Source organism: Amia ocellicauda, chromosome 10, assembly GCF_036373705.1.
Source record: "Amia ocellicauda isolate fAmiCal2 chromosome 10, fAmiCal2.hap1, whole genome shotgun sequence".
In the NCBI taxonomy this organism is placed as follows: Eukaryota; Metazoa; Chordata; class Actinopteri; order Amiiformes; family Amiidae; genus Amia; species Amia ocellicauda.
In genome coordinates, this window is record NC_089859.1 from 19,388,223 (window position 1) to 19,411,880 (window position 23,658).

Below are 23,658 nucleotides of genomic sequence, written 5' to 3' on the forward strand. Positions count from 1 at the left end.
TAGGATGACTGTCCCTCCAGCGATACAACATTGTGAGGAAACCACCCCTTTACCAAACATCGTCCCTCTTACCAGAGCCAATGCACTCATCTTCCTTCATAACATCCTCGACGCACCCACCCACCTCCGGGATTACACTGGGTTTACACAGACCAACACATGACACAATGGAATGAGTGCCACGAGAAACCTGTAAAACCCGCAGGATTGAGGCTCTCCAGGAACAGAGTTGACCTCCCTGAACGTGTTGTTAATTTGGTCATATCAAGAAAGGTGTGTGGTCAGGTGAGCGAAGCTGGTCAGTGTGATGACCAGTCTAATGGACAGCAGGCTGCACTCTGTTAAGGCTGTGGTTCTAGTAAAGCTCTCCGCCCATCTCGTTCTCCAGTCCCACCATTAATAAGCCGAGCTCCGGACAGCTGCTGCGCGGTTCGTGCCACATCGTTTCAGATCCAGCTGCTGTAATCCTCTTACAGCAGAGCTTCACTGGGATGCTTTAAAAGGCAATTTGTCAGGGACTTTGGGCTTACCTCAGACACAGACTCCTGAAATCTGTTTAAATTAGGTAAAATCAATTTAAAGGAGGAAACTGTGGGCAGATGCCCGGGGAGGGGGGCTGTACAATTCTAACATAATTAAAGCCTCAGAGGTATTTACATGGATTTATAATATTAATTAGTGCAAAACTGGTAGAGGAATGCTCCAGTGCTGTGGTTTATTTTGCAGTTAATGGTGTGCTCTGCATGCATCAATGGAGCAAGGGTGAACACACACTGACCACAATGGTGAGGACTAATCTGGTTAGAAGAAAACAGAGAATTAGATATTGTCATTATCTGGGCTCTGCTGGAGCTATCATCATCATCATCATCATCATCATCATCATCATCATCATCATCATCTGGGGTCGGATACAGAGGTTTTCCAAACTGCAAGCTTCCTTTTGCCAGAACTAGTGACAGTGACTTGAGAAATTCAACATGATATATGGGGGCTGGCACAGTGCTGGCTCTGGGGATAGGTGGGCTGTGGGGATAGAGGTGCAGAATCAGTGGGAGTGGTGCAATGGTGATGGTCTATATGCAGTTCGGGAGTTCAGGAGTGAAACAGCAGAACAACAAAACAAAACCCATCTCTTCAATGAGCTTACCTATACTGTGAAAAAGGTCCCTCTCCACACATGGAAACTAACACAATATACAGACAAAGACGAACCAATCTAAGCAAATAGTCCAAGCTGAAATCTACAAGCAAAGTCAAAGTCCATAAGTCCTACCAGGTACCAGATAACCAGGTTCGTTACCAGAATTGCAGTTCTTCTTTCTCTGGTACTGCAACTCCTCCCGTCTCCTACTCCCCACAAACAAGTCATTCCTTCCCCCTATCAGGGCTTCTGGGACACTGCCCCTCCTAGCATCCTAATGGCCTTACCATATAGTCATTGTAGTGTAGGGGAGAGATCTGTCACTGGTTTGGATAGAACTACCCTCACATTAAAGATGAAAGGCACATCTTGATTGTTTCCTTGATTGTACTTCAAACAAGCCTGGTATGCAGACCTGGTCTCTGATTTAAGGGTGACCTATAAAAGCTGCAGGGCTCCGGTTGTGTGGAATTGGGGCTGGTTATTATAGGATTGACCCCACAATGCAGAACATTTTTTTCTGTGTGCACAATCAATAGCTTTGCATCAAAAAGTGCCAAAAGGCAACACATTTAATCAAATGCAGGAAAACTGATCAATTTACTTTTAATTGCTTCCCCCACACACACACAAACATGGTATTTACTGATAATTTAGGGTTCCACATGTTTAGATTGGCAACAAGGAGGGAAATAATTAAATGTTGCTAATGGCTGTGTGTAACCTTGCACTATTAACACAGATAAGCTATTATCTTGGAACAGTGGCTTAGTTACTCATATCTGATTATTTGTTTATTATTCTTCATTAGAAAAGCATGTGCTGTCTTCCTATCACAGTTGAAACCTTGATTGCATCTTTAATACACTCTCAGAATCTGTAAATTGAGAGCATTTGTCAATTCAAAACTGCCTATTCAACACTACCTCACAGTGACCAGCAAACTACTGATGTATTTAATTGTCCAACACAAGACACAATTAATTATTTTTTAACAGCATGGTGTATATCTGAGACAGACTCCACCTGAGCAAAACAGTGGGGCCCCTGGGAGACACACAGGCTACCGCCACCTGACAGCCACAGACGAGTAAGCGCAGGGCAGGGTCTGATCTCTCCTGGGGAGGGAGCGCAATTAAAAACAGATGGACAGAAATTACCACCTGGACAGCTGCACAATTAATGTGCCGTAAAAATAAAGTTTAGCCTGAAAGACAGAAGTTGAAAAATCTGAGACTTTTCTCACCTCAGACATGCTTTTCCACTGGGGAGAAACTGGGCCGCCGGAGGCAGACAGTGGACACCCTGCCAGCCCAGTCAACAGGATGCGCAGTGACAGTAAATGTGTTTTCCAACTGCTCTGTAATGCCTGCAGTTTCCATGTAAAGATGTGACCAGATGTCTAGCTTCACTGCAGTGTATCATCAGCCTGTTGTGTGTCTGTTGTTTGGGGGCCCCACACACATTAGGGTGAGTCTTACATATTCACAGCGGCTCCTCTGGGTGTGATACCTGTCATCTCAAATGCCTTATTTTTGCAGGAGAAACGATGTGCTGACCTACTGCTGACAGAAAAAAGAAAACACCTCCACTGTAGCTCTGGTTCTGTATTCTGTTATTTCCAGTAATTGCTCTGAAATAAATTGTATTTTTACCACATTTCATCAGAATCCATTTTGTGCTTTATGTTACGTAAACTAAAAGCTTGATGACATTATTATAAACACACACACACAGCATGTTAATGTCCCAGTTTAGGGTTAATGTATCACCTCTTCGCTGCTTTATTAAACCTCATTTTGTATCAGGTCACATCATCGTTACAAAAAATGTACTTTGTTGGTTTCATTCAGGATTGTTAAAACCGTCTCGCTCTGATGTGATGGATCCGGCCTCATGCCCGCACACAGAGAGAGGTGAAACGCACGGCGCGGTGGAATCTCGCCAGAAAAGGGAATTGTTTATTCAGGAAGACAGAGAGAAAAAGCTTTTTACTGGCTGCAGTGTAATTACTGCCAGATATAATCTTTTCTCTAAGAATATTTTATTATTTCATTTGGTTTTGTTTTGTAGGCCGGGGTAAAAAGGAAAGCATTAATGAAAAATTAATCTGTGGCAACATTCAGAGGAAAAGTCATTATTTCGACCAAGGGTCCTGGAGAATGTTTCGGCCCAGGTGACTGTATCTCTTGATTTGCTAAACATGCCAGGTGCAGATCTTGGAAGCCTTCAAATTGCCCTGTCCCTTGATCAATTCTCATTTCATGTCACTATTTCACGACTGACCTAGTGCTCACTGTTTTGGGTGCCTTCGACCTCAACAGTGTCAATACCAGAACATCACCTTACCCTTCCTCACCAACTGCTCGTCCAGTCACTTGTTCTCTCCCGCCTGGACTACTGCAACTCCCTCCTGTCTGACCTTCTACCTGCCCGCTCCAGCTCATCCAGAACTCTGAGGTTCATCTGGTGTCTCTCTGCCCCGATTCGCACACGCTACTCTACTGCTCCGCTCCCTCCACTGGCTCCCGATCCCGGCACGCATCCAGTTCAAGACATTGACCCTCACCTCATGGACTCTTTACTGGTATCTTGCAGGATTAGCTTTTGTGAAGCAGTTGGTATTGGGGTTATTTATAATGGCCATAGGAAGTACTCAACCCCCTTGGACTTTTTCACATCTTGTTGTGGTACAAACTGAACATTTGATTAATTTAAATGAGATATTTTTCCTGACGCAAGGAAGGATTTACATGTGTAGGTGTATGTGAAGGTTAGTCTCGAATTCTCGAGAGTCAATACTTGGTAGAACCACCTTTGGCATCAATTACAGCTGTGGGTCTTTTGGGGTAAGTCTATACCAGCTTTGTACATCTGGATTGTGCAATATTTGCCCATTCTTCTTGCCCAAATTGTCCAAGCTCTGTCAAATTGGATGGGGATCGTTGGTGTACAACAACCTTCAGGTCTTGACACGGTACGGTACGGTCTCTGAGTGCCTGGGTGAGGTCTCAGTGCCTTCTTCTGAAAATGCCACATACAGAATGTGTATTAAATCATCGTGGGTGGTATACATTTGACTTATGCTCTACAGCAATATAGAGACGCATAAAGCAGCATTTGCAGGTACCCTACATGTTTCCCTTTCACTGCGGACAAGCTGCACGGTGTGCTGGAGCAAGAATGAAGGAGGGAAAAATCGCAGAAAGTTATATTTAATAATTTTGTCAGATATAACACATCATTCTGATAAAAGAGTGAGTTTGTATCTTCTTTTACCATCAGAGCTCATCAGAACGACGAGGAATGATATATTGTAGAGACCTTCACACTGTCACATATTTCTGAATAGATGGATCCCTATTGCTTTTACTTAATTCTGGATTTAACTTCCAATTTATCAAAGACAACACAACTTGTACTCTCAGAATTATACTTCTATAAATAGTACTTCATTATGAATTCATTTCAATGTGTTGTGTGTGAAAAGCAGATTCTGTAATGTTAACATCATAAAATATTACCCACATTTTCAATGAAATATTCCAGTGAAATATTTAGGTCACATATCTGCTCCAAATACTGCTAACAAATCCAAACAAATTACAAATCCAATACCTAGTGGCTTTGTTTCACAGAGGATTCAATTCAAACCCTGTGTTCAGTAAGAGCTGAGTTTTTAATTTGACATTGGATGAAGTTTTGAATGATTTCTATTGCTAAAGGTTTGACATGGTTATAAATAAGTTACTTTGCCTTCAATTAAATTATTTTGTTTGGATTTTATGTACTGCTTTAAATCACTGACAAAAATGTAATTTGATTGACAAAATAAATAGTTTATTCAGAGAACTTGCATATTTCAGTATTTGGTTCTCTTTGTGCTTTGCTTTTATTCTTAAACTAACCATGAATTAAAATTAACTCAACAGACTCAACAGATACCCCTCTTCAGTCCAGCTGTATGTCAAGCCAAGAGCATGTTTAGTAATAAGAGAATGTTATTAGGAATTAAATACTTGTTGTTTTTTCAGTAATGTTTGTAACAGCTTTACCTCATTAGTGACGAGACCCCTTTCATGAACGAATCTTGCCCAGAAGCGTTGTGGTGTTGTCATGTGATTCCCCCCACAGCACAGCTACCTCACCCCAATAAGAGCAGTTCTGGCTCGGTACCTCTGCAGCAGCCCGGGCCTGCATGATGAATGACAAGGCTGAGCTGTGAGGAAACCACATCCGCATCCCTCTCAAGGTCACAAAACAGCTGAGCTGGCTGTGCAATTTTCACCACTTTCAGGTGATAAATGTACTTTAATTTTACCTCCTTAACCACTCTCTTGTTTCTAAATAAATTGGCATTCTATTGTAAAACTGACAATAATGGGAAGAGTACACATACAGATTCCTAATGAGTTTGAATACTTCAGTACAAAAGTTTTTTACAGAATGTATTAGATTTAGACTGCAGAATGTACTAGAACAAGAAGAAGGATGGAAGCACCAGTAATGTGTGTGTATATATATATATATATATATATATATATATATATATATATATATATATATATATATATATATATATATATATATATAATTGATGGTGCTTTCCTTAATCAAGATTTAAACAACACCCGAGTAAATGAACCCCCTGTCCCAGGCCTGATGCAGGTGATGGTATAAAGAGACCTGACCTGCTGGACCGGTTATTATCCTGTCTGCTCTGTGACCACCTGGACAATTGTACTAAAATAGAGCTAAGTCTGAGGGTTAGGGTAGCCTTATTGTGAGACCAGTCTTTTTCAAGTATTTGGGGGGAGGAGGGGGGGGGTTAAAAAAGGTTTTTAATAATGTGGCCATTCTTATGCTATGGTTGATTGTAAGATGTATTTATTTCTTAGCATGGCGACTTATATAGCAATGCAATTACGCATTTACACAGTTGGGTTTTTAGTGGAGTAATGCAGGTACAGTGGCTTGCTCAAGGCTATAACAGCAGTGCCCCCCACCTGCGACTGAACCAACGACCCTCTGCTCCACCACACTGCTGCCACCGCATAGCCAGCCATAACTGCCGCTAAATGGGCGAGCTGCGCGCTTGGCACCGGTCCCTGCGCTCAGCCTGGCGGAGGCGGGGCGGAGACGGCGCGGTGCTCCGGTGTTAAATACGGAGCCCCTGCGATCAAAGCACCCCAGTCCGAGAGCACCAGCCCGCCCAGCAGCTTCTCCACACACCGGCGACATGGCCAACGCTTACCTACAAGGAGTGGAGATCTCTGCCACACAGTTTCTGGATATTTTTCGCCATTATGACAACGATGGTAACTAATTAACTCAATTTCCCTTCAATCCCTGCTGGGAGAACAGATGTAACTTTGTGCCAGGTATTAGTGACGGCTGCTGCTGGATACGGGAGCCCTTTCCCTTCACCTGATGAAAGTCTGGCTTTTCTGAGTTTGTTTCAGAGCCCATTAGTCATGTTGTGTCTTGTTGATTGATTAAGTCGGGAACTTAACTAGGAGGGACCATTTAGACACAATCGATACTTTTCTTGCGAGAATCTTCTGATCAGATTGAACACAATGAATTAGGGATTGTGGTTCAACGTTTCTCATGTGCTTGATTAAATGTCCTTTTACTTGTTTAACAATATGACATGTTTTGCTTGTTTTACCTGTGACACGTTTGTATTTTGATTTGCAGTTTTAAAAGGGTGTTAATGTCGCCCCAGTGGTGGGTGCGTGTCTGCTGTGCCTGCAGTGTGTGCGTGTTGTCATTGTCCACTGATCTGTTGAATGACACCCTACCTGTGTTGTTGCAGGCAATGGCTATATTGAAGGCAAGGAGCTGCAGAGCTTTATTAAAGAGCTCCAGCAAGCTCGAAAACAAGCAGGACTAGTAAGTACAGAATACCTGTTCCTAATCAGTACTGTCTAAACTGGGTTGAAGTTGAAAATGCACCGTCTCCTATCAGTTATATTTATTTACATCTTTATTTTGTATTTGTGCACAACATAAATGTATCTAATATCCTCTGCGCTTTCGTTCTTGGTGTGAGAGTCGTTGTTGTATTGTGTAGCACAACGTGTACGATGACCTTCCGAAAGGTAATGAATGTGCAGCTAATGAAGTGAGACGCACAGTTTTTTCCAATGTTTTCGCAGGGCTTTGCGGGTATTAATTGTGTTGACATGTGCTTAAGATCCCGATTGAGGGAAAGGGGCTCAGAGTCGCCTTGCTGATCCGTTATAATGCGTCTTCGTTACTTTTAAACGAGCAGTGGGTTAATCCCGTCTTCCCCAATCAAGATCTTGGCAGGAGCAGCTGAACGTGACGGGCAGGTGATCTATGGCACTGGACAGTGTACCACCGGGTACCACTTTTACCATCATACCAAAATGACACGAATCTGAACTCAGTATATAGATCTTTAACGGATGGTAAAAATTATTCTCCTGGTTCTTCTGTCGTCTCAGTGTATTAACTAAGTCATGGTGAGAATTCGGTGGTCTGCCTGCAGGACTGTGACGCACGTTATGCAGATGTATTTAATGTGTGTATTTATTATGTATTATTTGAAAGCACTACATTTTTAGTTAGATTTTTTAATTGATAGTTTATCAAAAGCAGTTCAAAATAAATATGCATGTTTTCAATCCCAGAATGTATAAAATGTTTATAATGGTAAGTTCTCAAGGTTATAATACAGATACAATATGATTTATTCCGCTGGAGTTTAACTACGTTTTTTGAGGGAGTTTGTGATTATATTGTTTGTAATACCAGTATTATTTTAAACGCATTGTTATAACTGTATCTTATAATATAATATATTCATATACTATTCTGAATTATGTATATACATATTTGTTTACATCAATCAATAGAACTGAACTTAGTTCCCTTAGTTCAAGCACTTTTTAAAGCAAAAATGATAAAACAATGTGTTTGCATAGACCTTCATTTGGGTGCTAACAATCCATACAGATTGTACAAGGTGCTTTGTAAGAAGTGCAATATAATAGTTTGGTCTTGACAGGTTTAACAGGTTTTCACCTGATTTATAGGGTTTGCTTTCATGAGATGTTAATGTGAATAAGAAATACAACTCTGCTCTAGGATGTTTATTGTCTGATCAGCAGGGTTTAGGCAGGTGCTTATCAAATGCATCCCAAAGAGCTGATTCATGCCTGCAAGCCAAGGACTCGTGCTGGCAGGAGGGCACAGACTCGTTCTCACGGCTCAGACACTGTGCGGAAGGGTGCCATTGCAGATGTGGGTTTGCAATAGAACTGGACCATGAAAAAGCACTTCATTTAAATGTTTTGGATGTTTTGTTTCTCATCCAGAGTGGGTTGTTAAATAAAGATGAAATGTTACATGGTTGATAGATAATTAATCGGGTGAGAAATTAATTATTGAAGTGTAAGTGACGCAGAGAAGCACTCAAAGGGATTCCTAGAGGGAGCTCCATTATAGCGCAGTTCATTGCATTATTGTGCTTCTAGTTACTTGATATTCTTCAAGGTCTCCATGATTCCTTCACACCTGTGATCGAGGGGGATGGATGAGGAGGATTACTCTGGACTGTCAGACGGCTCCACCAGATAGTGGTGTTACTGCGCACAGGGAATATCACTCATCTGCACTCATCGAGCAATCCATTACACATACATTGTAGGACAAAAAGACACACTAGTATGAAAGCGACACTGCTTTAATTCTCCTCTCTGTATCTCAGCAGCATTTCTGAGAAGATTGAATGATGTGAGCTGGTAGAGAGATGTTCAATCTTACATCTTCAGTTTAGATACATCTTTAGACAAACCATTTCATACCAAGTATGTGTGTGTGTGTGTGTGAGGGTGTGTTTGAATGAGTTTGTGTGTGAGTGTGTGTGTCCTGGCCTCTGTCATACCTGTTTCTCTGGAGCCTCTGCAGCTCTGGTGCTGGCCAGCCAGCTGTCTGAGGCCAGAGACGAGGTGTGAAGGACATGCAAACCTCCAGAGCAGGAGGCCTCCAGCCCTGCGTGTGTGTGTGAGTGTGTGCATGTGAGTGTGTGTGTGTGTGTGTGTGTGTCCCAGGTGCGCAGGCCCGGCTGTGGCGCTCAGAAGTGATCAGAGCAGGAGAGCTGCAGGGGTGCAGACACGCAGTGCGGCCTCCCTCCCTGTGCAAGGAGAGCAGTGCTGCAGACACAGCAGTGAGCAGCAACGCACTGACATGTGTCAACAGCCTGCCGGCACACAGACTCTGCGCCGGAGAAACATCAGCTGGAGTTTCTTTCATGTTTCCGTCCCAATCGGGGGAGTCCAATGCCCAGCCTCTGAATCCAATATGAGTGCAGGGCCCAGTGCCCTCCAGTAAGCATGTTGTAAATGATGCGATAGCCGTGGCTTTGCTGTAGAGGTCATACTGAAATGAGTGTCTGAAGTGCAAGCCAATGTCTGAGAGGTTCAGCCCATGTCAGGAGAGCATTGAAAGCCCAGTTTCTGCCTGGTGTGATGAGCTCACCCACATAGCCTCAGCATGACGCGAGAGCCGTCTCTTTTGGCGTGGTGGTGGTGCAGGTGGATTGGCGATCTCAGGATCGAATCCCAGCTCTGACTCAGAGGACCTGCACTACATCATTACAGTTGGCACCCAAATGGATTGAATCCCTCCTCAAGTAAGTTGCTGTGGTATGTGTACCACGTGTTGATGCAACATTGGCCCAGGTGTGTGTGCCCCTAGGCTGTGCCACACGAGGTTGAGCTTGGTCTGTCTGACCCCGGGGGCAATGTAATGAGATCACCCACGGAGCTACAGCATGATAATAGAGATGGCTCTTTCGACATAGCGGTGGTGCGGGCGGACTGGTGCTCCCAGGATACTGGGATGGAATAAATCAATAAAAGTCTGAGTATTAATTTGTCGTTCAACATATCCATTCCAGACACCTGTATCTACCGTGAAAAACGGTGAGTTTGTGTGAATAGGAACAAGAGTGACTAGATTTTTGCACCAGCCGCCAGGTTTGTGGGGTTTGTGGGGTCTTGGTCTGATTAGGGTTTTGGGAATCTCACTGGTGCAGACATATGCTGCAGTCTGAGTTGAGAGAATGGGTCCCATCACTTCAGCAAGAATTACAGACCCAACAGTTGCCTGCTACACGTCTCACCTGCTCCTCCTGGAAGCTTCTCAGGGTCACACAACTGCAAAGTTGAGTTGTGGATGTGAGCATTTATATCAATTATAGGTGAGATGCATTGGCTAAAATCCCTGGTGTAGCATTGGGGCAGCTGGTCATATTTATATGCTTGTTGACAACTGACAATGGATACTATTCTACACTCACCTATAGGATTATTAGGAACACCATACTAATACTGTGTTTGACCCCCTTTCGCCTTCAGAACTGCCTTAATTCTACGTGGCATTGATTCAACAAGGTGCTGAAAGCATTCTTTAGAAATGTTGGCCCATATTGATAGGATAGCATCTTGCAGTTGATGGAGATTTGTGGGATGCACATCCAGGGCACGAAGCTCCCGTTCCACCACATCCCAAAGATGCTCTATTGGGTTGAGATCTGGTGACTGTGGGGGCCAGTTTAGTACAGTGAACTCATTGTCATGTTCAAGAAACCAATTTGAAATGATTGGACCTTTGTGACATGGTGCATTATCCTGCTGGAAGTAGCCATCAGAGGATGGGTACATGGTGGTCATAAAGGGATGGACATGGTCAGAAACAATGCTCAGGTAGGCCGTGGCATTTAAACGATGCCCAGTTGGCACTAAGGGGCCTAAAGTGTGCCAAGAAAACATCCCCCACACCATTACACCACCACCACCAGCCTGCACAGTGGTAACAAGGCATGATGGATCCATGTTCTCATTCTGTTTACGCCAAATTCTGACTCTACCATCTGAATGTCTCAACAGAAATCGAGACTCATCAGACCAGGCAACATTTTTCCTGTCTTCAACTGTCCAATTTTGGTGAGCTTGTGCAAATTGTAGCCTCTTTTTCCTATTTGTAGTGGAGACGAGTGGTACCCGGTGGGGTCTTCTGCTGTTGTAGCCCATCCGCCTCAAGGTTGTACGTGTTGTGGCTTCACAAATGCTTTGCTGCATACCTCGGTTGTAACGAGTGGTTATTTCAGTCAAAGTTGCTCTTCTATCAGCTTGAATCAGTCGGCCCATTCTCCTCTGACGTCTAGCATCAACAAGGCATTTTTGCCCACAGGACTGCCGCATACTGGATGTTTTTCCCTTTTCACACCATTCTTTGTAAACCCTAGAAATGGTGTGTGCGTGAAAATCCCAGTAACTGAGCAGATTGTGAAATACTCAGACCGGCCCGTCTGGCACCAACAACCATGCCACGCTCAAAATTGCTTAAATCACCTTTCTTTCCCATTCAGACATTCAGTTTGGAGTTCAGGAGATTGTCTTGACCAGGACCACACCCCTAAATGCATTGAAGCAACTGCCATGTGATTGGTTGGTTAGATAATTGCATTAATGAGAAATTGAACAGGTGTTCCTAATAATCCTTTAGGTGAGTGTATATCTCCACATAGGCCCTGCCCTAAAAATTGCAGAGTTGATTCTCAAACTCAAAGTGGATCAATCATGAACTGTAAATGAGCAGCAGGGTAGAGTGATGACCAGGGGCTTCAAAACTGCTGGCACACCATTGAGCCTGGAAATGTACCCAGATTGATCCCCATGAAAGCCCAGCTTCATAAGTGGGCTCCTGGATGAAGCAGTCAGTCAAATAAATCCATAACAAGATAAGAGTTAGAGGGTCATTTTGAGAAGAGGCTGAATGCAAAAGCCACAACTCTTTTGAAGCTGTTTGTTTTTAATGTATTTCTCTTCGGTGAGAATGTGCAGTGAGCCCGCAGCACAATGTGTTGGGCCAAATTACAGCACTGCCATGTGAAGTCACTCAGCTAAAAGTTTCCATAAATAATCTGATTTCCATTTCTGCTTGTTGTTTCCTTCAGGGATGAATTAATGTTGAGTACCTACGAAGTCGGTTGAAAAATGCAGTGCTTTAAATGCACCGGTTCTGGAATAACTGCGCAATTAGTTTCCCTTCAGTTCTCTGATGGTGTTTTATTAAATGCATTTCTATATTGGTTTCCTCGTTATTCCACATTTGGAACATTTTAAATGAACATCCCTTTGATACAGCTCTGTTTTATACTGAAGCTTCTCTCTCTCAAAATGATTTTGAATCAAATTTCAAATTAATTTAATTAGCAGTTTAGTTTTAACTAAGGTCTTTTCACTACATATCCATTGTCCTGCACCGAGTTCAGATATGGTTTCCAGAGTATTGTGTGGAGGTAGGTTTGCATTTGGATCATAAGCGAGGGAAGGAAAGGAATCTAATTTGAAAAGTAATGTAATGCATGTGATCATGTCTTTCCCATAGTGCTCATGTAATTGCTATTCATGGTATTTGATGAGTTGACCTTCTATCAAAGGAGTTTTCCTTTCCTGCAGTGATATAGTTTGCTTTATTAAGTGCCAACAGCTTCCTGGAGACAACAGATCTGTCAATCCTATAGAATGAGAAGAGTGCGGAGAGTCTTGCTGACGTGTTGTTTTGATGAGGACTTTGCTCCTCCAGACAGAGCACTGACGCTGACCTGGTCCACCTATAATCATTTATTCTCAGCTTGAACTATAACTCTTGTTATAGACATTAAATTGTTCATAAATACTTAATAGTGTTCATGGCGTTTAGTTTGTGGAAAAGACATCTCCATTAATTGGAGGAATTTACCTGCTGGGTGACCTCTAGCAACAAAATACAGACGCACAGTTTAACAGACACGATACGCCGTAAACAGTGTATATTATATAACTACATAATATATTACCCTGGTGTACAGTGGTGTTTCCCACAATGCACTGTGGTTCATTATTATTCATTAGTAACAAAACTAGCTAGTGTTGTCATCTCTGCAATAGGCATGTAATAATAAATGGAATACTTCTATTATGTTAATGAATGTGTTATGTGTTAACATTTATTAATATGTATTCATTTTTATGAAGGGTAAACAGTAACATTGAAAATTGTTTTAAAGAAGTTGCCAACACTAAACAAGTACAAAAGTACAAAAAGGTCACAAAGAAGAAGTGTCTGATGTTATCTGTGGTCAGTGATGTATCTGTTTGGACTTTTGTGTTATTATTTTAAAGCTACAGTAGCCTCCAATTCTTACTGTTTGTATAGCATGTGTCATTTAAAGCCAATTAAGAATCAACAACATACAGTATAACCGAGTTAAATTAAATCAAAATACTTCTACTGGCTTTTCTGTTGTTTACAAGAGAATAAATCTCCATTTGAAAATGTAAACAGTTTTATCATTTTCTCAAGATGTTTTATAGCTCTACTGCAGTGTAGTTTGTTGTCTGTCTTTACATGTATTCCCTCATTATCCTCCCTGCTGCCCAAATGTGTCTCATATTCTGGAAATAGCCCTTACCCAGCACCCCCAGTATAAACAAGCCTCTCATGGGGCATCCTGTGTCTGAAACCCCAGTGAAACCTTTCAGACCCTTCTAATGCATATCTGTGCTGTTCTCAGGAGTTAACAGATCAAATGAAGGCTTTTGTGGACAAATATGGACAGAACGCCGATGGAAAGATAGGCATTGTGGAGGTAAGAGCCATGAAAGATCATTGGACCTGCTGGAGCCACACTGCTATTCAGTCAATTGCTTTTAATAAATACATTAATAAATACAGGTGCTGGGGTGCCACACATGTTGTGGCATTTTCTATTTTAGTCATGGATTATCTTGAAAGAGATCAACAATTAATTAATTCATAAAAAATAAATTTATATTATTATAATATATCATATGTTTTCAGAAATGTGTGTGTGTGTATATATATATATATATATATATATATATATATATATATATATATATATATATATATATATATATATATATTTCCAGATAATATCTACAATATATTTGTTTGCATTTTATTGATATTGATTTTCTCTTTTCTTGCATTTCAAGAAAGGAATATGTTTGGACTATTATACATTTGCAATAGCTTTGTTTATTGGAATTATTTTGTAATCAAATATTACTGTAACAAAGGAGTAATCTTGCAAATATCAATGCAACTTTACTAGCAGAATTAAATCACAAAGTGCAGCCAGAAGAATAAACAACCTCTTCTTGACTTCATGTAAAGCAACAAAAAAGTTTCTACTAAACACTCAGTCGTAATCATGTTTACAAATACTGTTCTGAGATCATCTGCATCTTTGCTTGTGACCGAGCATCCCGTAGCTGTAGCGTAGAGATGCAGCCTCTGACACCTGTTGTACTGGAGGGATTGTGTGCTGTTCTGATGGAAGTGAATGACTGTGGCTGTCACTCAGAAACTTCAGGGCAGACAGTCATACCAGCCTGCTGAGTCTAGGGGGTCTGAGCACGTTTACTGTGCATCTCTGTACACGGCCGCCAAAAATCACAAGTGTACCTTACAAGTATGAGGTCCTTAAATTTAAAAATAACAATTTTAAGAAAGCACAATTCCAAATCAGTTGTTTGGAATTAGTGCTTTAGCATGCAGTATACAATGTAATCAGTTTATCTAGCTGAGCATGAGTTAAACTCCTGTGTACAGCTGCTGTGTTCAGTGCCCCTGATGCCTGTTGAGAAGCATGCGGTATGTTGTTGCAGTGGCAGCGTTGCTGCCTCGTACAGAGTTTCTGTGCAACACGATGTGGCATCAACTGGAACACAAACACTGTGCAGTCAATGGCTAAACAAACAATGCAACCTTGTGCGCACTCTGAGTTCACCTTCAAAATACTGCTGTCTGTAGGAGGGTGGCATTGCGTGTGTAATGGAGAGGACTTGGAGAGTAATGCCGATTAATTGCTGCAGCTCCAGCCACAGGCAGGCCAGACCCCGAGACCGCCCAGGCACTGTGGCTGTGCAGGCGGGGGCCGCAGCCAGCGCATGTTTATTCCAGTTTGATTTGAGTCGTTGTGCACAGCGCCAGGGGCTGAAACCAGCATGTGTATTCACAAGGAGGGGTTCTTAAAAATAGATGTTTTTGTGTCCAGTAATGGGTTACAGCAAAGGTTACTCAGGGGAAGAGCAGCATCATGTCCCATCATTTATAGCTTTTTAAAACCTACAGGAAATGAAGGCAGGGTCCACAGCATATTAAAAGATGTTTTTTAATAGACAGCTTTGTTTCTGATCAGAGCCTCATCTTCAAATTGAGTGTAATTTTATATATCTGTATGATTTATCAAGTCATTTATCAGCCAGGAAACTGGTTGCATTTGTTGACGTTGTTTGGAGTGTCTGACCAGAATAAACACTTTTGAAATTCACCACATAATATTTTTGATTACATTTCATACCCACCAAGATCCATATTTAAATAAGCATTTATATCTTACAGAAAAGTGGACCTGTTGTGCTCTTTCAGCGCCACACAATTGTGCTCTTGGGTTGCACAGCAGCAGGCATTATTTTAATGGGCATTGATATGCGTTCTGAATGTTATATTTATTTTGCAATCTGGAGTATACATACATAATTCATACAATTATTTTTCTTCCCTCTCTTTTCTCGCAGCTCGTTCAGATATTGCCCACAGAAGAAAACTTCTTGTTATTTTTTCGGCAGCAGCTGAAGTCCTGTGCAGAGTTCATGGAGGTGTGTGTGTGTTTTTCACGTCTACATCGTCTTTGCTGTGTGATGGATGTTCTCTTGTTCTCAATTAAATATTGGGAAGCATTCCCATTCAGAGAGGCAGTGCATGGTGGAAGCTGGGTTTGTTAGCAGTCGCCCATATGAATTGCAATGTGTTTTCTATAGACCTGTATCTGGGCAACTTTTCCCCATTGAACTCTCTATATCAGAGCCCTAAATCCATTAGCAGTTCATAATGCAATAAAAGTGATGTCATTTATTTTGCTTCAACAACAGCAACCCTCTTGATAAACATAACCTCACATGATGTTAAAAAAATCTGTTTTTATATAATTAAAGTGAAGCCTTTATATTGTATTAGTGTGAACAGCACAGTGGTGCTAAATGAGATTAGACAGCCATGGCACCGACTCCAGGAATCCTGGATGCCTCTGTCTGCACTTGTTCATGACTAAGCAGTTGTTAATAGGTACCATGCTGAAAGTCAAAGCTGCCAAAGTCACCCCTGGGCAGAAACAGCGAACACTTAATGAGCGTAAAAGAGCCCATAAACCTATGCTGAACAGGGAAATGACTCTCGACGGCCTTTTATTTTCCTGTAGGCCTGGAGGAAGTATGATGCCGATCACAGCGGGTACATTGAGGCGGACGAACTGAAGGTGAGTAGTTCTGGGCTCGGTTTCCACGGTTTTCTACTTTGGTGTCACGGAGTCGGCCGCTCTGTGTTTTGTTTAGTTCTCACTTCTTTTCAATGAGGCAGAAAAGTCATCTCTCCTCGTTCACTTTAGCCCGATTCTCTCCCAAAGGGGCATTAAATATTCAGAAAATTATTCAGGATTTAATTGAGCTCTAAATACCATTTCCCTCCAGCTGTAAAAGCGTGAAACCCCAGACGCCGCGGTGAAGGCCAGAGTCAGGCTGCTCTCGAACCCGGGCGGAGCAGAGGCAAGGCGCTGATCCTGATTAGGAACTGGGTTGAGTGGCATTATTCATAAGAAAGGGTCAACAGGTGGTTAGCATTAAAACAACACAAGTAATAAACAATGAAAACATGACATTATAAAAAATCAAGTAATTCATTTTTGTTGGTTACACGTCATACATTCAGTGGGAGATTTACTACCAAGGCAGCCTGTTAGAGAGAAAACTGGGAATAATATTGAAGTGCTCGGCTGGCAGGAGATGGAGGGATGTTACTGGTGTCATTCACAGGACTCTGAATAACCTCTGTGCTCCAATGGGAACGCAGGGAGGACAGACCACCTCAGCACAGGGCTCTGACTGCTTTGTGTTGAAGTTAAGAGTCAGTCTTGGTTTATACGGCCCAACTCAGGGTGTGTTGTTGTGAAAATTAAACTGCGATTGCTTCTGCACTCACTGTCTGCTGGAGAAAGCAGACTCTTACAGGCAGTGCTGGGCTGCAGCCGCTAACAAAGTCATGTCTGCCTGAAGTCCACCAATCTCCAATCCTGAACCCGGGCGTAATTGGGATTCACAGTCTGTGTGATTCTGTTTATCAGTTTCTTCACGTCTGCTGCTGTTCCTTCCATCTCGAGACAATGATTAAACTCAGGCCCACAATAACTCCAGCTGAGAGGATTAGGTACTTAAGCATCAGTGTCCTTCCAGCCTGGTCCTTTATATAGCACTCCTTAAATCACCACCTGCATTAGGCCTGGGAAGGGGTTAAACCAGTCCAGCTGAGACAATAATTAGCGCAGTTACCTAATTAAGAGCTCGGGCAGAATGAAAGCCGACGCGCTGAGGCCCAGGGGGGTCACACTGGGAGAACACTGTTATGGCAGCTCTGGCCAGATCGAGGTTGGGCTGCCCTTATGTAACAAACGTATGTTTTCAATATGAGGTACATGATGAATGATCCTTATATTTTTAATTTACTAAATTAGCCCCTTTGTATGTTTAAAATACAGGGGATGTATTTCAAATATATTTTAGTCTGTAATCCATACATGTATTTATGTGTTGAAAATATATGGTAGAAATTAACCTCACCATATGTTTTGAACATATCCATAGATATATGGATTACAGACTAAAATAAATGTAACATAATCCCATTAATTCCTTTTGTAAATATATGTAATCAGTTGTTATTTTGTTTCACCTGAGGAACTCTTCGTGTTTCTCAGGTATGTTTTAATTGTTGACCATGAATATTAATGATATGATTGCAATCAACTGGTCTGTGTGGTTCACCCAGTACTTACTATAAGTAGGACCATATTTTGCAGTCTGCGGGTCTTTATTGTAAATGCAAACAGCCATAACTGAACTGAGGGAGGTGATGGTTCCCGGTCATCCTGGTGATCTCGAGCACAGCTCAACCTGCGCTGTGTGCATTACACACTGTGCCATCACTAGTGTTTGTTCAGGAATAGCCAGACAGATCCCATTCTGTCTTATTTACAACCAATTATCCCAAACCTGCCGATGTAATTATCTCTGGCAATACATAAGAACAGTAAATGCGCTCAGCTCCTCGATTGTGCCGGGCTGTGCTGCGTGTGGCGTCGTGACCCAAGGGCCTCACAAAACAGGGACATGCTGTTGGAAACCAGCTATAAATGTAATACATTGAATATAGGTTATGTTATTTGTTATTTAATTATACATGTGAGAGTTACTCAGAGCCTGTAGGAATAAACGGCACAATGCTGGACCCCAGCATCCGATGGTAACTAATGCACCCCAAATCTCTGACACTGGGAGAGACCATAAAACTAAAACTGCAAAACTAAATACAAGCCTGTATCCTATCAATGTTTATTATATTCATAAGCCACTTTCTACTACTTTTTTAAACCATGATAGGGGCAAAAATATATATTCTTTATTTCAGAATTTTTTGAGAGATCTTCTTCACAAGGCCAAAAAATCATACGATGACAAGAAACTAGAAGAGTACACACAGACCACGGTAGGAATCTGTCCTCCTAATTTTGGACAAAGACACAAGAGGCTTCACAACAGCTTAAGATGATTGAAATAAAGGCAGTTACAGGGAAACTGTCTCAGTTCCTAGAATTGTGGTGTTCTGAGTCTAACATGTTGCTTTAGTGTATAACTAAGACTATGAATATAAGTAAGATGTAAACCATTATTCCAGATCGATTTATAAAAGCAAATTTGAATTTAAAATTTAAAACGTACCAAATATTATCGGATGTCAAAAGTCAGCATGCATACGACCAGGTTTGTCTAAAATATCAAGGAGTAAGAAACACTAGCGCTCGGTTGACTTGACAATAATGATTGAAGTTGCCACAGGGAAGTCAAGTCCGGTGATTGTGTCATTTTTCCGACACAACACATCTTGAAACCCCAAAGAAGTGAACATGCTGGCCTTTGACATCTGCCATTGTGTGTCAAGTTTGAAATGATAAAGTTGCTTATGTGATAGAATCAATCTGGAAGAGAGGCCAGTTTCCCTCTTAAATCCTCTTAATAATTAATGACATTGTACTGCAGTAAAGATTGTGATACAGCTAAATAAAGATGCTTACCAATCCTAAATCATCCATTTGTCATCCCAGTTATTATTGTGGTGAAGATGATTGACAGTAAAGCATGGTTCACTGTACCTTACTGCACACTGCATCCATAAGTTCACTCATATACACCAATGATGATTACTCTGCTGTGCTTTTGTATGTGTGTGTGTGTGTGTGTGTGTGTGTGTGTGTGTATGTGTGTATGCTTTGTTTGGAAAACTCTATTCTTTTTGTTTCAGCTGAAAATATTTGATTCCAACAATGACGGGAAGCTTTGCCTGGCAGAGATGGCAGGGTTTGTGCACCCTTTGTGTTATGTTTGATTCATACTTCTGTAACTTACACTGAGTGTACTGTCAAGCACAACAATAATCCCTCATCCCTCTTCTTCACAGACTATTACCGGACCAGGAGAACTTTTTACTCAAGTTTCAGGTAACTATTTGTAATAGATCATTAAAGACCCGCAGAGTCTTTTTGCTCCTGTTTCTCTCAGTCGTGGTTCACTTATATTAATATGTCTTTTTTATTCCAGGGAGTCAAAATGCCAAGAAAAGAGTTCAACAAGATTTTTGAATTATACGATCAGGTAAATTGTACAGGTTTATTAACAGTACTGTCTATAAAGTGCAAGGAAAATGTTTTATTTGAACTCCCTTACGGTCGATAATAACCGTAAAGCCTCTTTTGCAGTTTTGTGTTTTGCTTGGCTTGCTGGTTTTGAAACACATTCTCACACAGCTGTAGTGGGATGATTGCCATTGTCACTAATAAAAGATACTTTGATTAACCTTATCCAAGGGTAACCTGCATGACTGCCTGTTCGCTGTACAGGAGACGGCCTTCATTTGTATGCATACGGGACACACTTTATCAAGCTCTTATTTTCCTTAGACGGACGCGGTTATGGCCTGAGCACCACCTGATCTGCGCTCGTGTCCCTGAATGCGCTGCGCTCTGAGCAGGAGATGACAGGAGCCGTGATGCCTATTGATTGGCAGGTTCAGGTTGCGTTCGCAGTCAGACGCGTGGGGCCCGGCTGCCGACTGAACACCCAGGACAGTAATTGGTGGCAGAAATGGCAGTGCAGTCATTAGAGCAGCTTTGAAGCATCTCAGGACAGGCTGCGGCTCACAGTTACAGGCGTCTGCTTTTGAAATCGCATGGTATTTATGTATTAATAACTGACATTTAGTTGGCATGTTGTGGTGAGCTGAGAAAGCTAAAGGGCGAGTCAGTCATTACGCCATCGGAGGGGATAGAGCTAAACCCCTGCAGATAGACAGATGGATGCACATACCCTAGTGCTGGGGTGCTGGGTAGTTCAGTTCTGGGCTATTTGGGGCTGTTTGGTTCCTTTCTGTCCTGCGCAGCTAATGGCTACAGTGGTTCACATCAGTAAGGTACTGTTCTGTCAGGTGGCAGACTCCGGGCAGTTGGAGCTCCAGTCCAGGAAGAAGGTTCTTCCCAGAAACCCAGAGGAATCAATAAGTCTATGTCATCATTCTTTATTTGTGTATTTGAGATTTGTTTGTTAAATATTTCCCAAGGTCCAGACTCTAAGGTATCGTATGTCACGAGCTGCCTGGTGTTTTGGGTTGGGGTTTGGTTTTGGCGAAATGACACAATGGAGAGTTTTGCTTATATGTCCATTTGTTCTCCCTGCTTTCAGGACGGTAATGGATACATGGACGAGAATGAGCTGGATGCCTTATTAAAAGACCTGTGTGAAAAAAACCAAAAGGTAATTTCTTACATTAGACACGTCACGTCAGCAAAGCACAAACTAGTTCTGAAAAGATCATTACTATATATATTTATATATATACACTCACCTATAGGATTATTAGGAACACCATACTAATACTGTGTTTGACCCCCTTTCGCCTTCAGAACTGCCTTAATTCTACGTGGCATTGATTCAACAAGGTGCTGAAAGCATTCTTTAGAAATGTTGGCCCATATTGATAGGATAGCATCTTGCAGTTGATGGAGATTTGTGGGATGCACATCCAGGGCATGAAGCTCCCGTTCCACCACATCCCAAAGATGCTCTATTGGGTTGAGATCTGGTGACTGTGGGGGCCAGTTTAGTACAGTGAACTCATTGTCATGTTCAAGAAACCAATTTGAAATGATTGGACCTTTGTGACATGGTGCATTATCCTGCTGGAAGTAGCCATCAGAGGATGGGTACATGGTGGTCATAAAGGGATGGTCATGGTCAGAAACAATGCTCAGGTAGGCCGTGGCATTTAAACGATGCCCAGTTGGCACTAAGGGGCCTAAAGTGTGCCAAGAAAACATCCCCCACACCATTACACCACCACCACCAGCCTGCACAGTGGTAACAAGGCATGATGGATCCATGTTCTCATTCTGTTTACGCCAAATTCTGACTCTACCATCTGAATGTCTCAACAGAAATCGAGACTCATCAGACCTGGCAACATTTTTCCTGTCTTCAACTGTCCAATTTTGGTGAGCTTGTGCAAATTGTAGCCTCTTTTTCCTATTTGTAGTGGAGACGAGTGGTACCCGGTGGGGTCTTCTGCTGTTGTAGCCCATCCGCCTCAAGGTTGTACGTGTTGTGGCTTCACAAATGCTTTGCTGCATACCTCGGTTGTAACGAGTGGTTATTTCAGTCAAAGTTGCTCTTCTATCAGCTTGAATCAGTCGGCCCATTCTCCTCTGACCTCTAGCATCAACAAGGCATTTTCGCCCACAGGACTGCCGCATACTGGATGTTTTTCCCTTTTCACACCATTCTTTGTAAACCCTAGAAATGGTTGTGCGTGAAAATCCCAGTAACTGAGCAGATTGTGAAATACTCAGACCGGCCCGTCTGGCACCAACAACCATGCCACGCTCAAAATTGCTTAAATCACCTTTCTTTCCCATTCAGACATTCAGTTTGGAGTTCAGGAGATTGTCTTGACCAGGACCACACCCCTAAATGCATTGAAGCAACTGCCATGTGATTGGTTGGTTAGATAATTGCATTAATGAGAAATTGAACAGATGTTCCTAATAATCCTTTAGGTGAGTGTATATGCATACACTATACACATATACACTCTGAGATAGTGCGGCTACTGATGGCGGCAGTGGCTTGACACACTAAACCATACTAATAAAAAAATATATGTATTTGTTTTGTTTCTGAGTTAGACTACAAACACAGTCACTTATAGTCATTTGAATTTGATTTTAAAACCCAGACGCTTGTGTGCTGTTTTGTACACGCTGGAGACCGAAGGTTTTACTGTGCTATGTGTTTTGGATTGAACATGTTTCATGCAGTATATTGCAGTTTTATTGTATTGTTGTTGCCTTGTTATTGTATTGTTGTTGTACTGCAGATTAGAGACCGTGGGGGGAAACAAGTCTTTCAGTTGGGCTTGTGTAGTTGTTTGTCAGAAAACCCAGAAATGCTTCAAAGCCATACAGTCTATTACCTTCCAGTCGGTGGGGCACATTTATCACATCATCTGGCCTGTAACACGCTTCTCCCGAGTTTTGTCCAGAGAACACACAAACTCGCTAATCACAAACACTGCCTTTTCACGTCCACCCTTTAACAGCTCAGCGCAAGGTGGGATGGCAATGTGGAGAGGCACGGCGTGCAAACGTTTTGTGTTGTTTTTGTCAGGTGTTAGACATCAACAATATCGCCACTTACAAGAAAGCTATCATGGCCTTGTCTGATGGGGGGAAGCTGTACAGAACCGAGCTGGCACTCGTCCTGTGTGCAGACGAGATCTGAGGCCCCGCCCAGTCAGCCCTCGCCCGCTAGTCATCTGTGTAAAGATAGCGACAGACTCCAGCCGTGTTCTACCAGTCCAGTCCTGGGGGGCCACCGTCGAGTCAGTTCTATAGGTCTCCTTAAACCAGCATCTGCAGGAGACCCAGTGAAGGGCCCAGTGGTCTCCGTTCAGAGAATCATCTGAGGAGTGAAAACCAGCAAGCGGCCCTCCGGGACTCGAGCTTTAGAACATTGCTGTAAGATGTGTTTCCCTTTTTTCTTTTTAATCTGTAAATTTTACTGACAGCGTATAGATACATCACTGGGACATGTGGCACATACTTTTCAACCTGTTGTTTCTATACTGTTTGTAATGTACAGCTTTTGTAATTATGAGATTATTACAACAATAAAGCACATATGCCTTGACTCTATGTTATATATTCTGTGATACACTATGATTATGAAGAGATGTGCACAGAGCTATATGTACTGCTAAAAAAATTACTATTTATAAACTGCGATATATTGACACCAGTAACAAATTCTGCCTGA

General features: G+C 42.1%; 1 protein-coding gene across 2 annotated transcripts; it reads left to right on the forward strand.

Moving 5' to 3' along the window:
• Positions 1–6,318: 6,318 nt before the first annotated feature.
• On the forward strand, positions 6,319–23,532 carry calb1 (calbindin 1). 2 transcript variants are annotated; one of them, XM_066715400.1, is made up of 12 exons: positions 6,319–6,462; positions 6,963–7,039; positions 13,737–13,811; positions 15,769–15,849; positions 16,449–16,505; positions 18,707–18,784; positions 19,598–19,653; positions 19,754–19,793; positions 19,894–19,947; positions 21,031–21,102; positions 21,783–21,839; positions 23,011–23,532. In XM_066715400.1, the coding sequence occupies exons 1-12, from the start codon at positions 6,384–6,386 to the stop codon at positions 23,122–23,124; spliced, it is 840 nt and encodes a 279-aa protein (XP_066571497.1). In that variant the 5' UTR covers positions 6,319–6,383; the 3' UTR covers positions 23,125–23,532. The 2 variants fall into 2 exon arrangements, with proteins under 2 accessions (XP_066571497.1, XP_066571498.1); XM_066715401.1 differs by lacking the exon at positions 21,783–21,839.
• Positions 23,533–23,658: the final 126 nt, after the last annotated feature.

Coding starts and splice junctions, on each gene's coding strand:
- calb1 (XM_066715400.1), top strand. CDS start 6,384: ATGGCCAACGCTTACCTACAAGGAGTGGAGATCTCTGCCACACAGTTT. Junction 16,506..18,706: donor TTGAGGCGGACGAACTGAAG/GTGAGTAGTTCT, acceptor TCTTTATTTCAG/AATTTTTTGAGAGATCTTCT. Junction 19,654..19,753: donor TGCCTGGCAGAGATGGCAGG/GTTTGTGCACCC, acceptor TCTTCTTCACAG/ACTATTACCGGACCAGGAGA.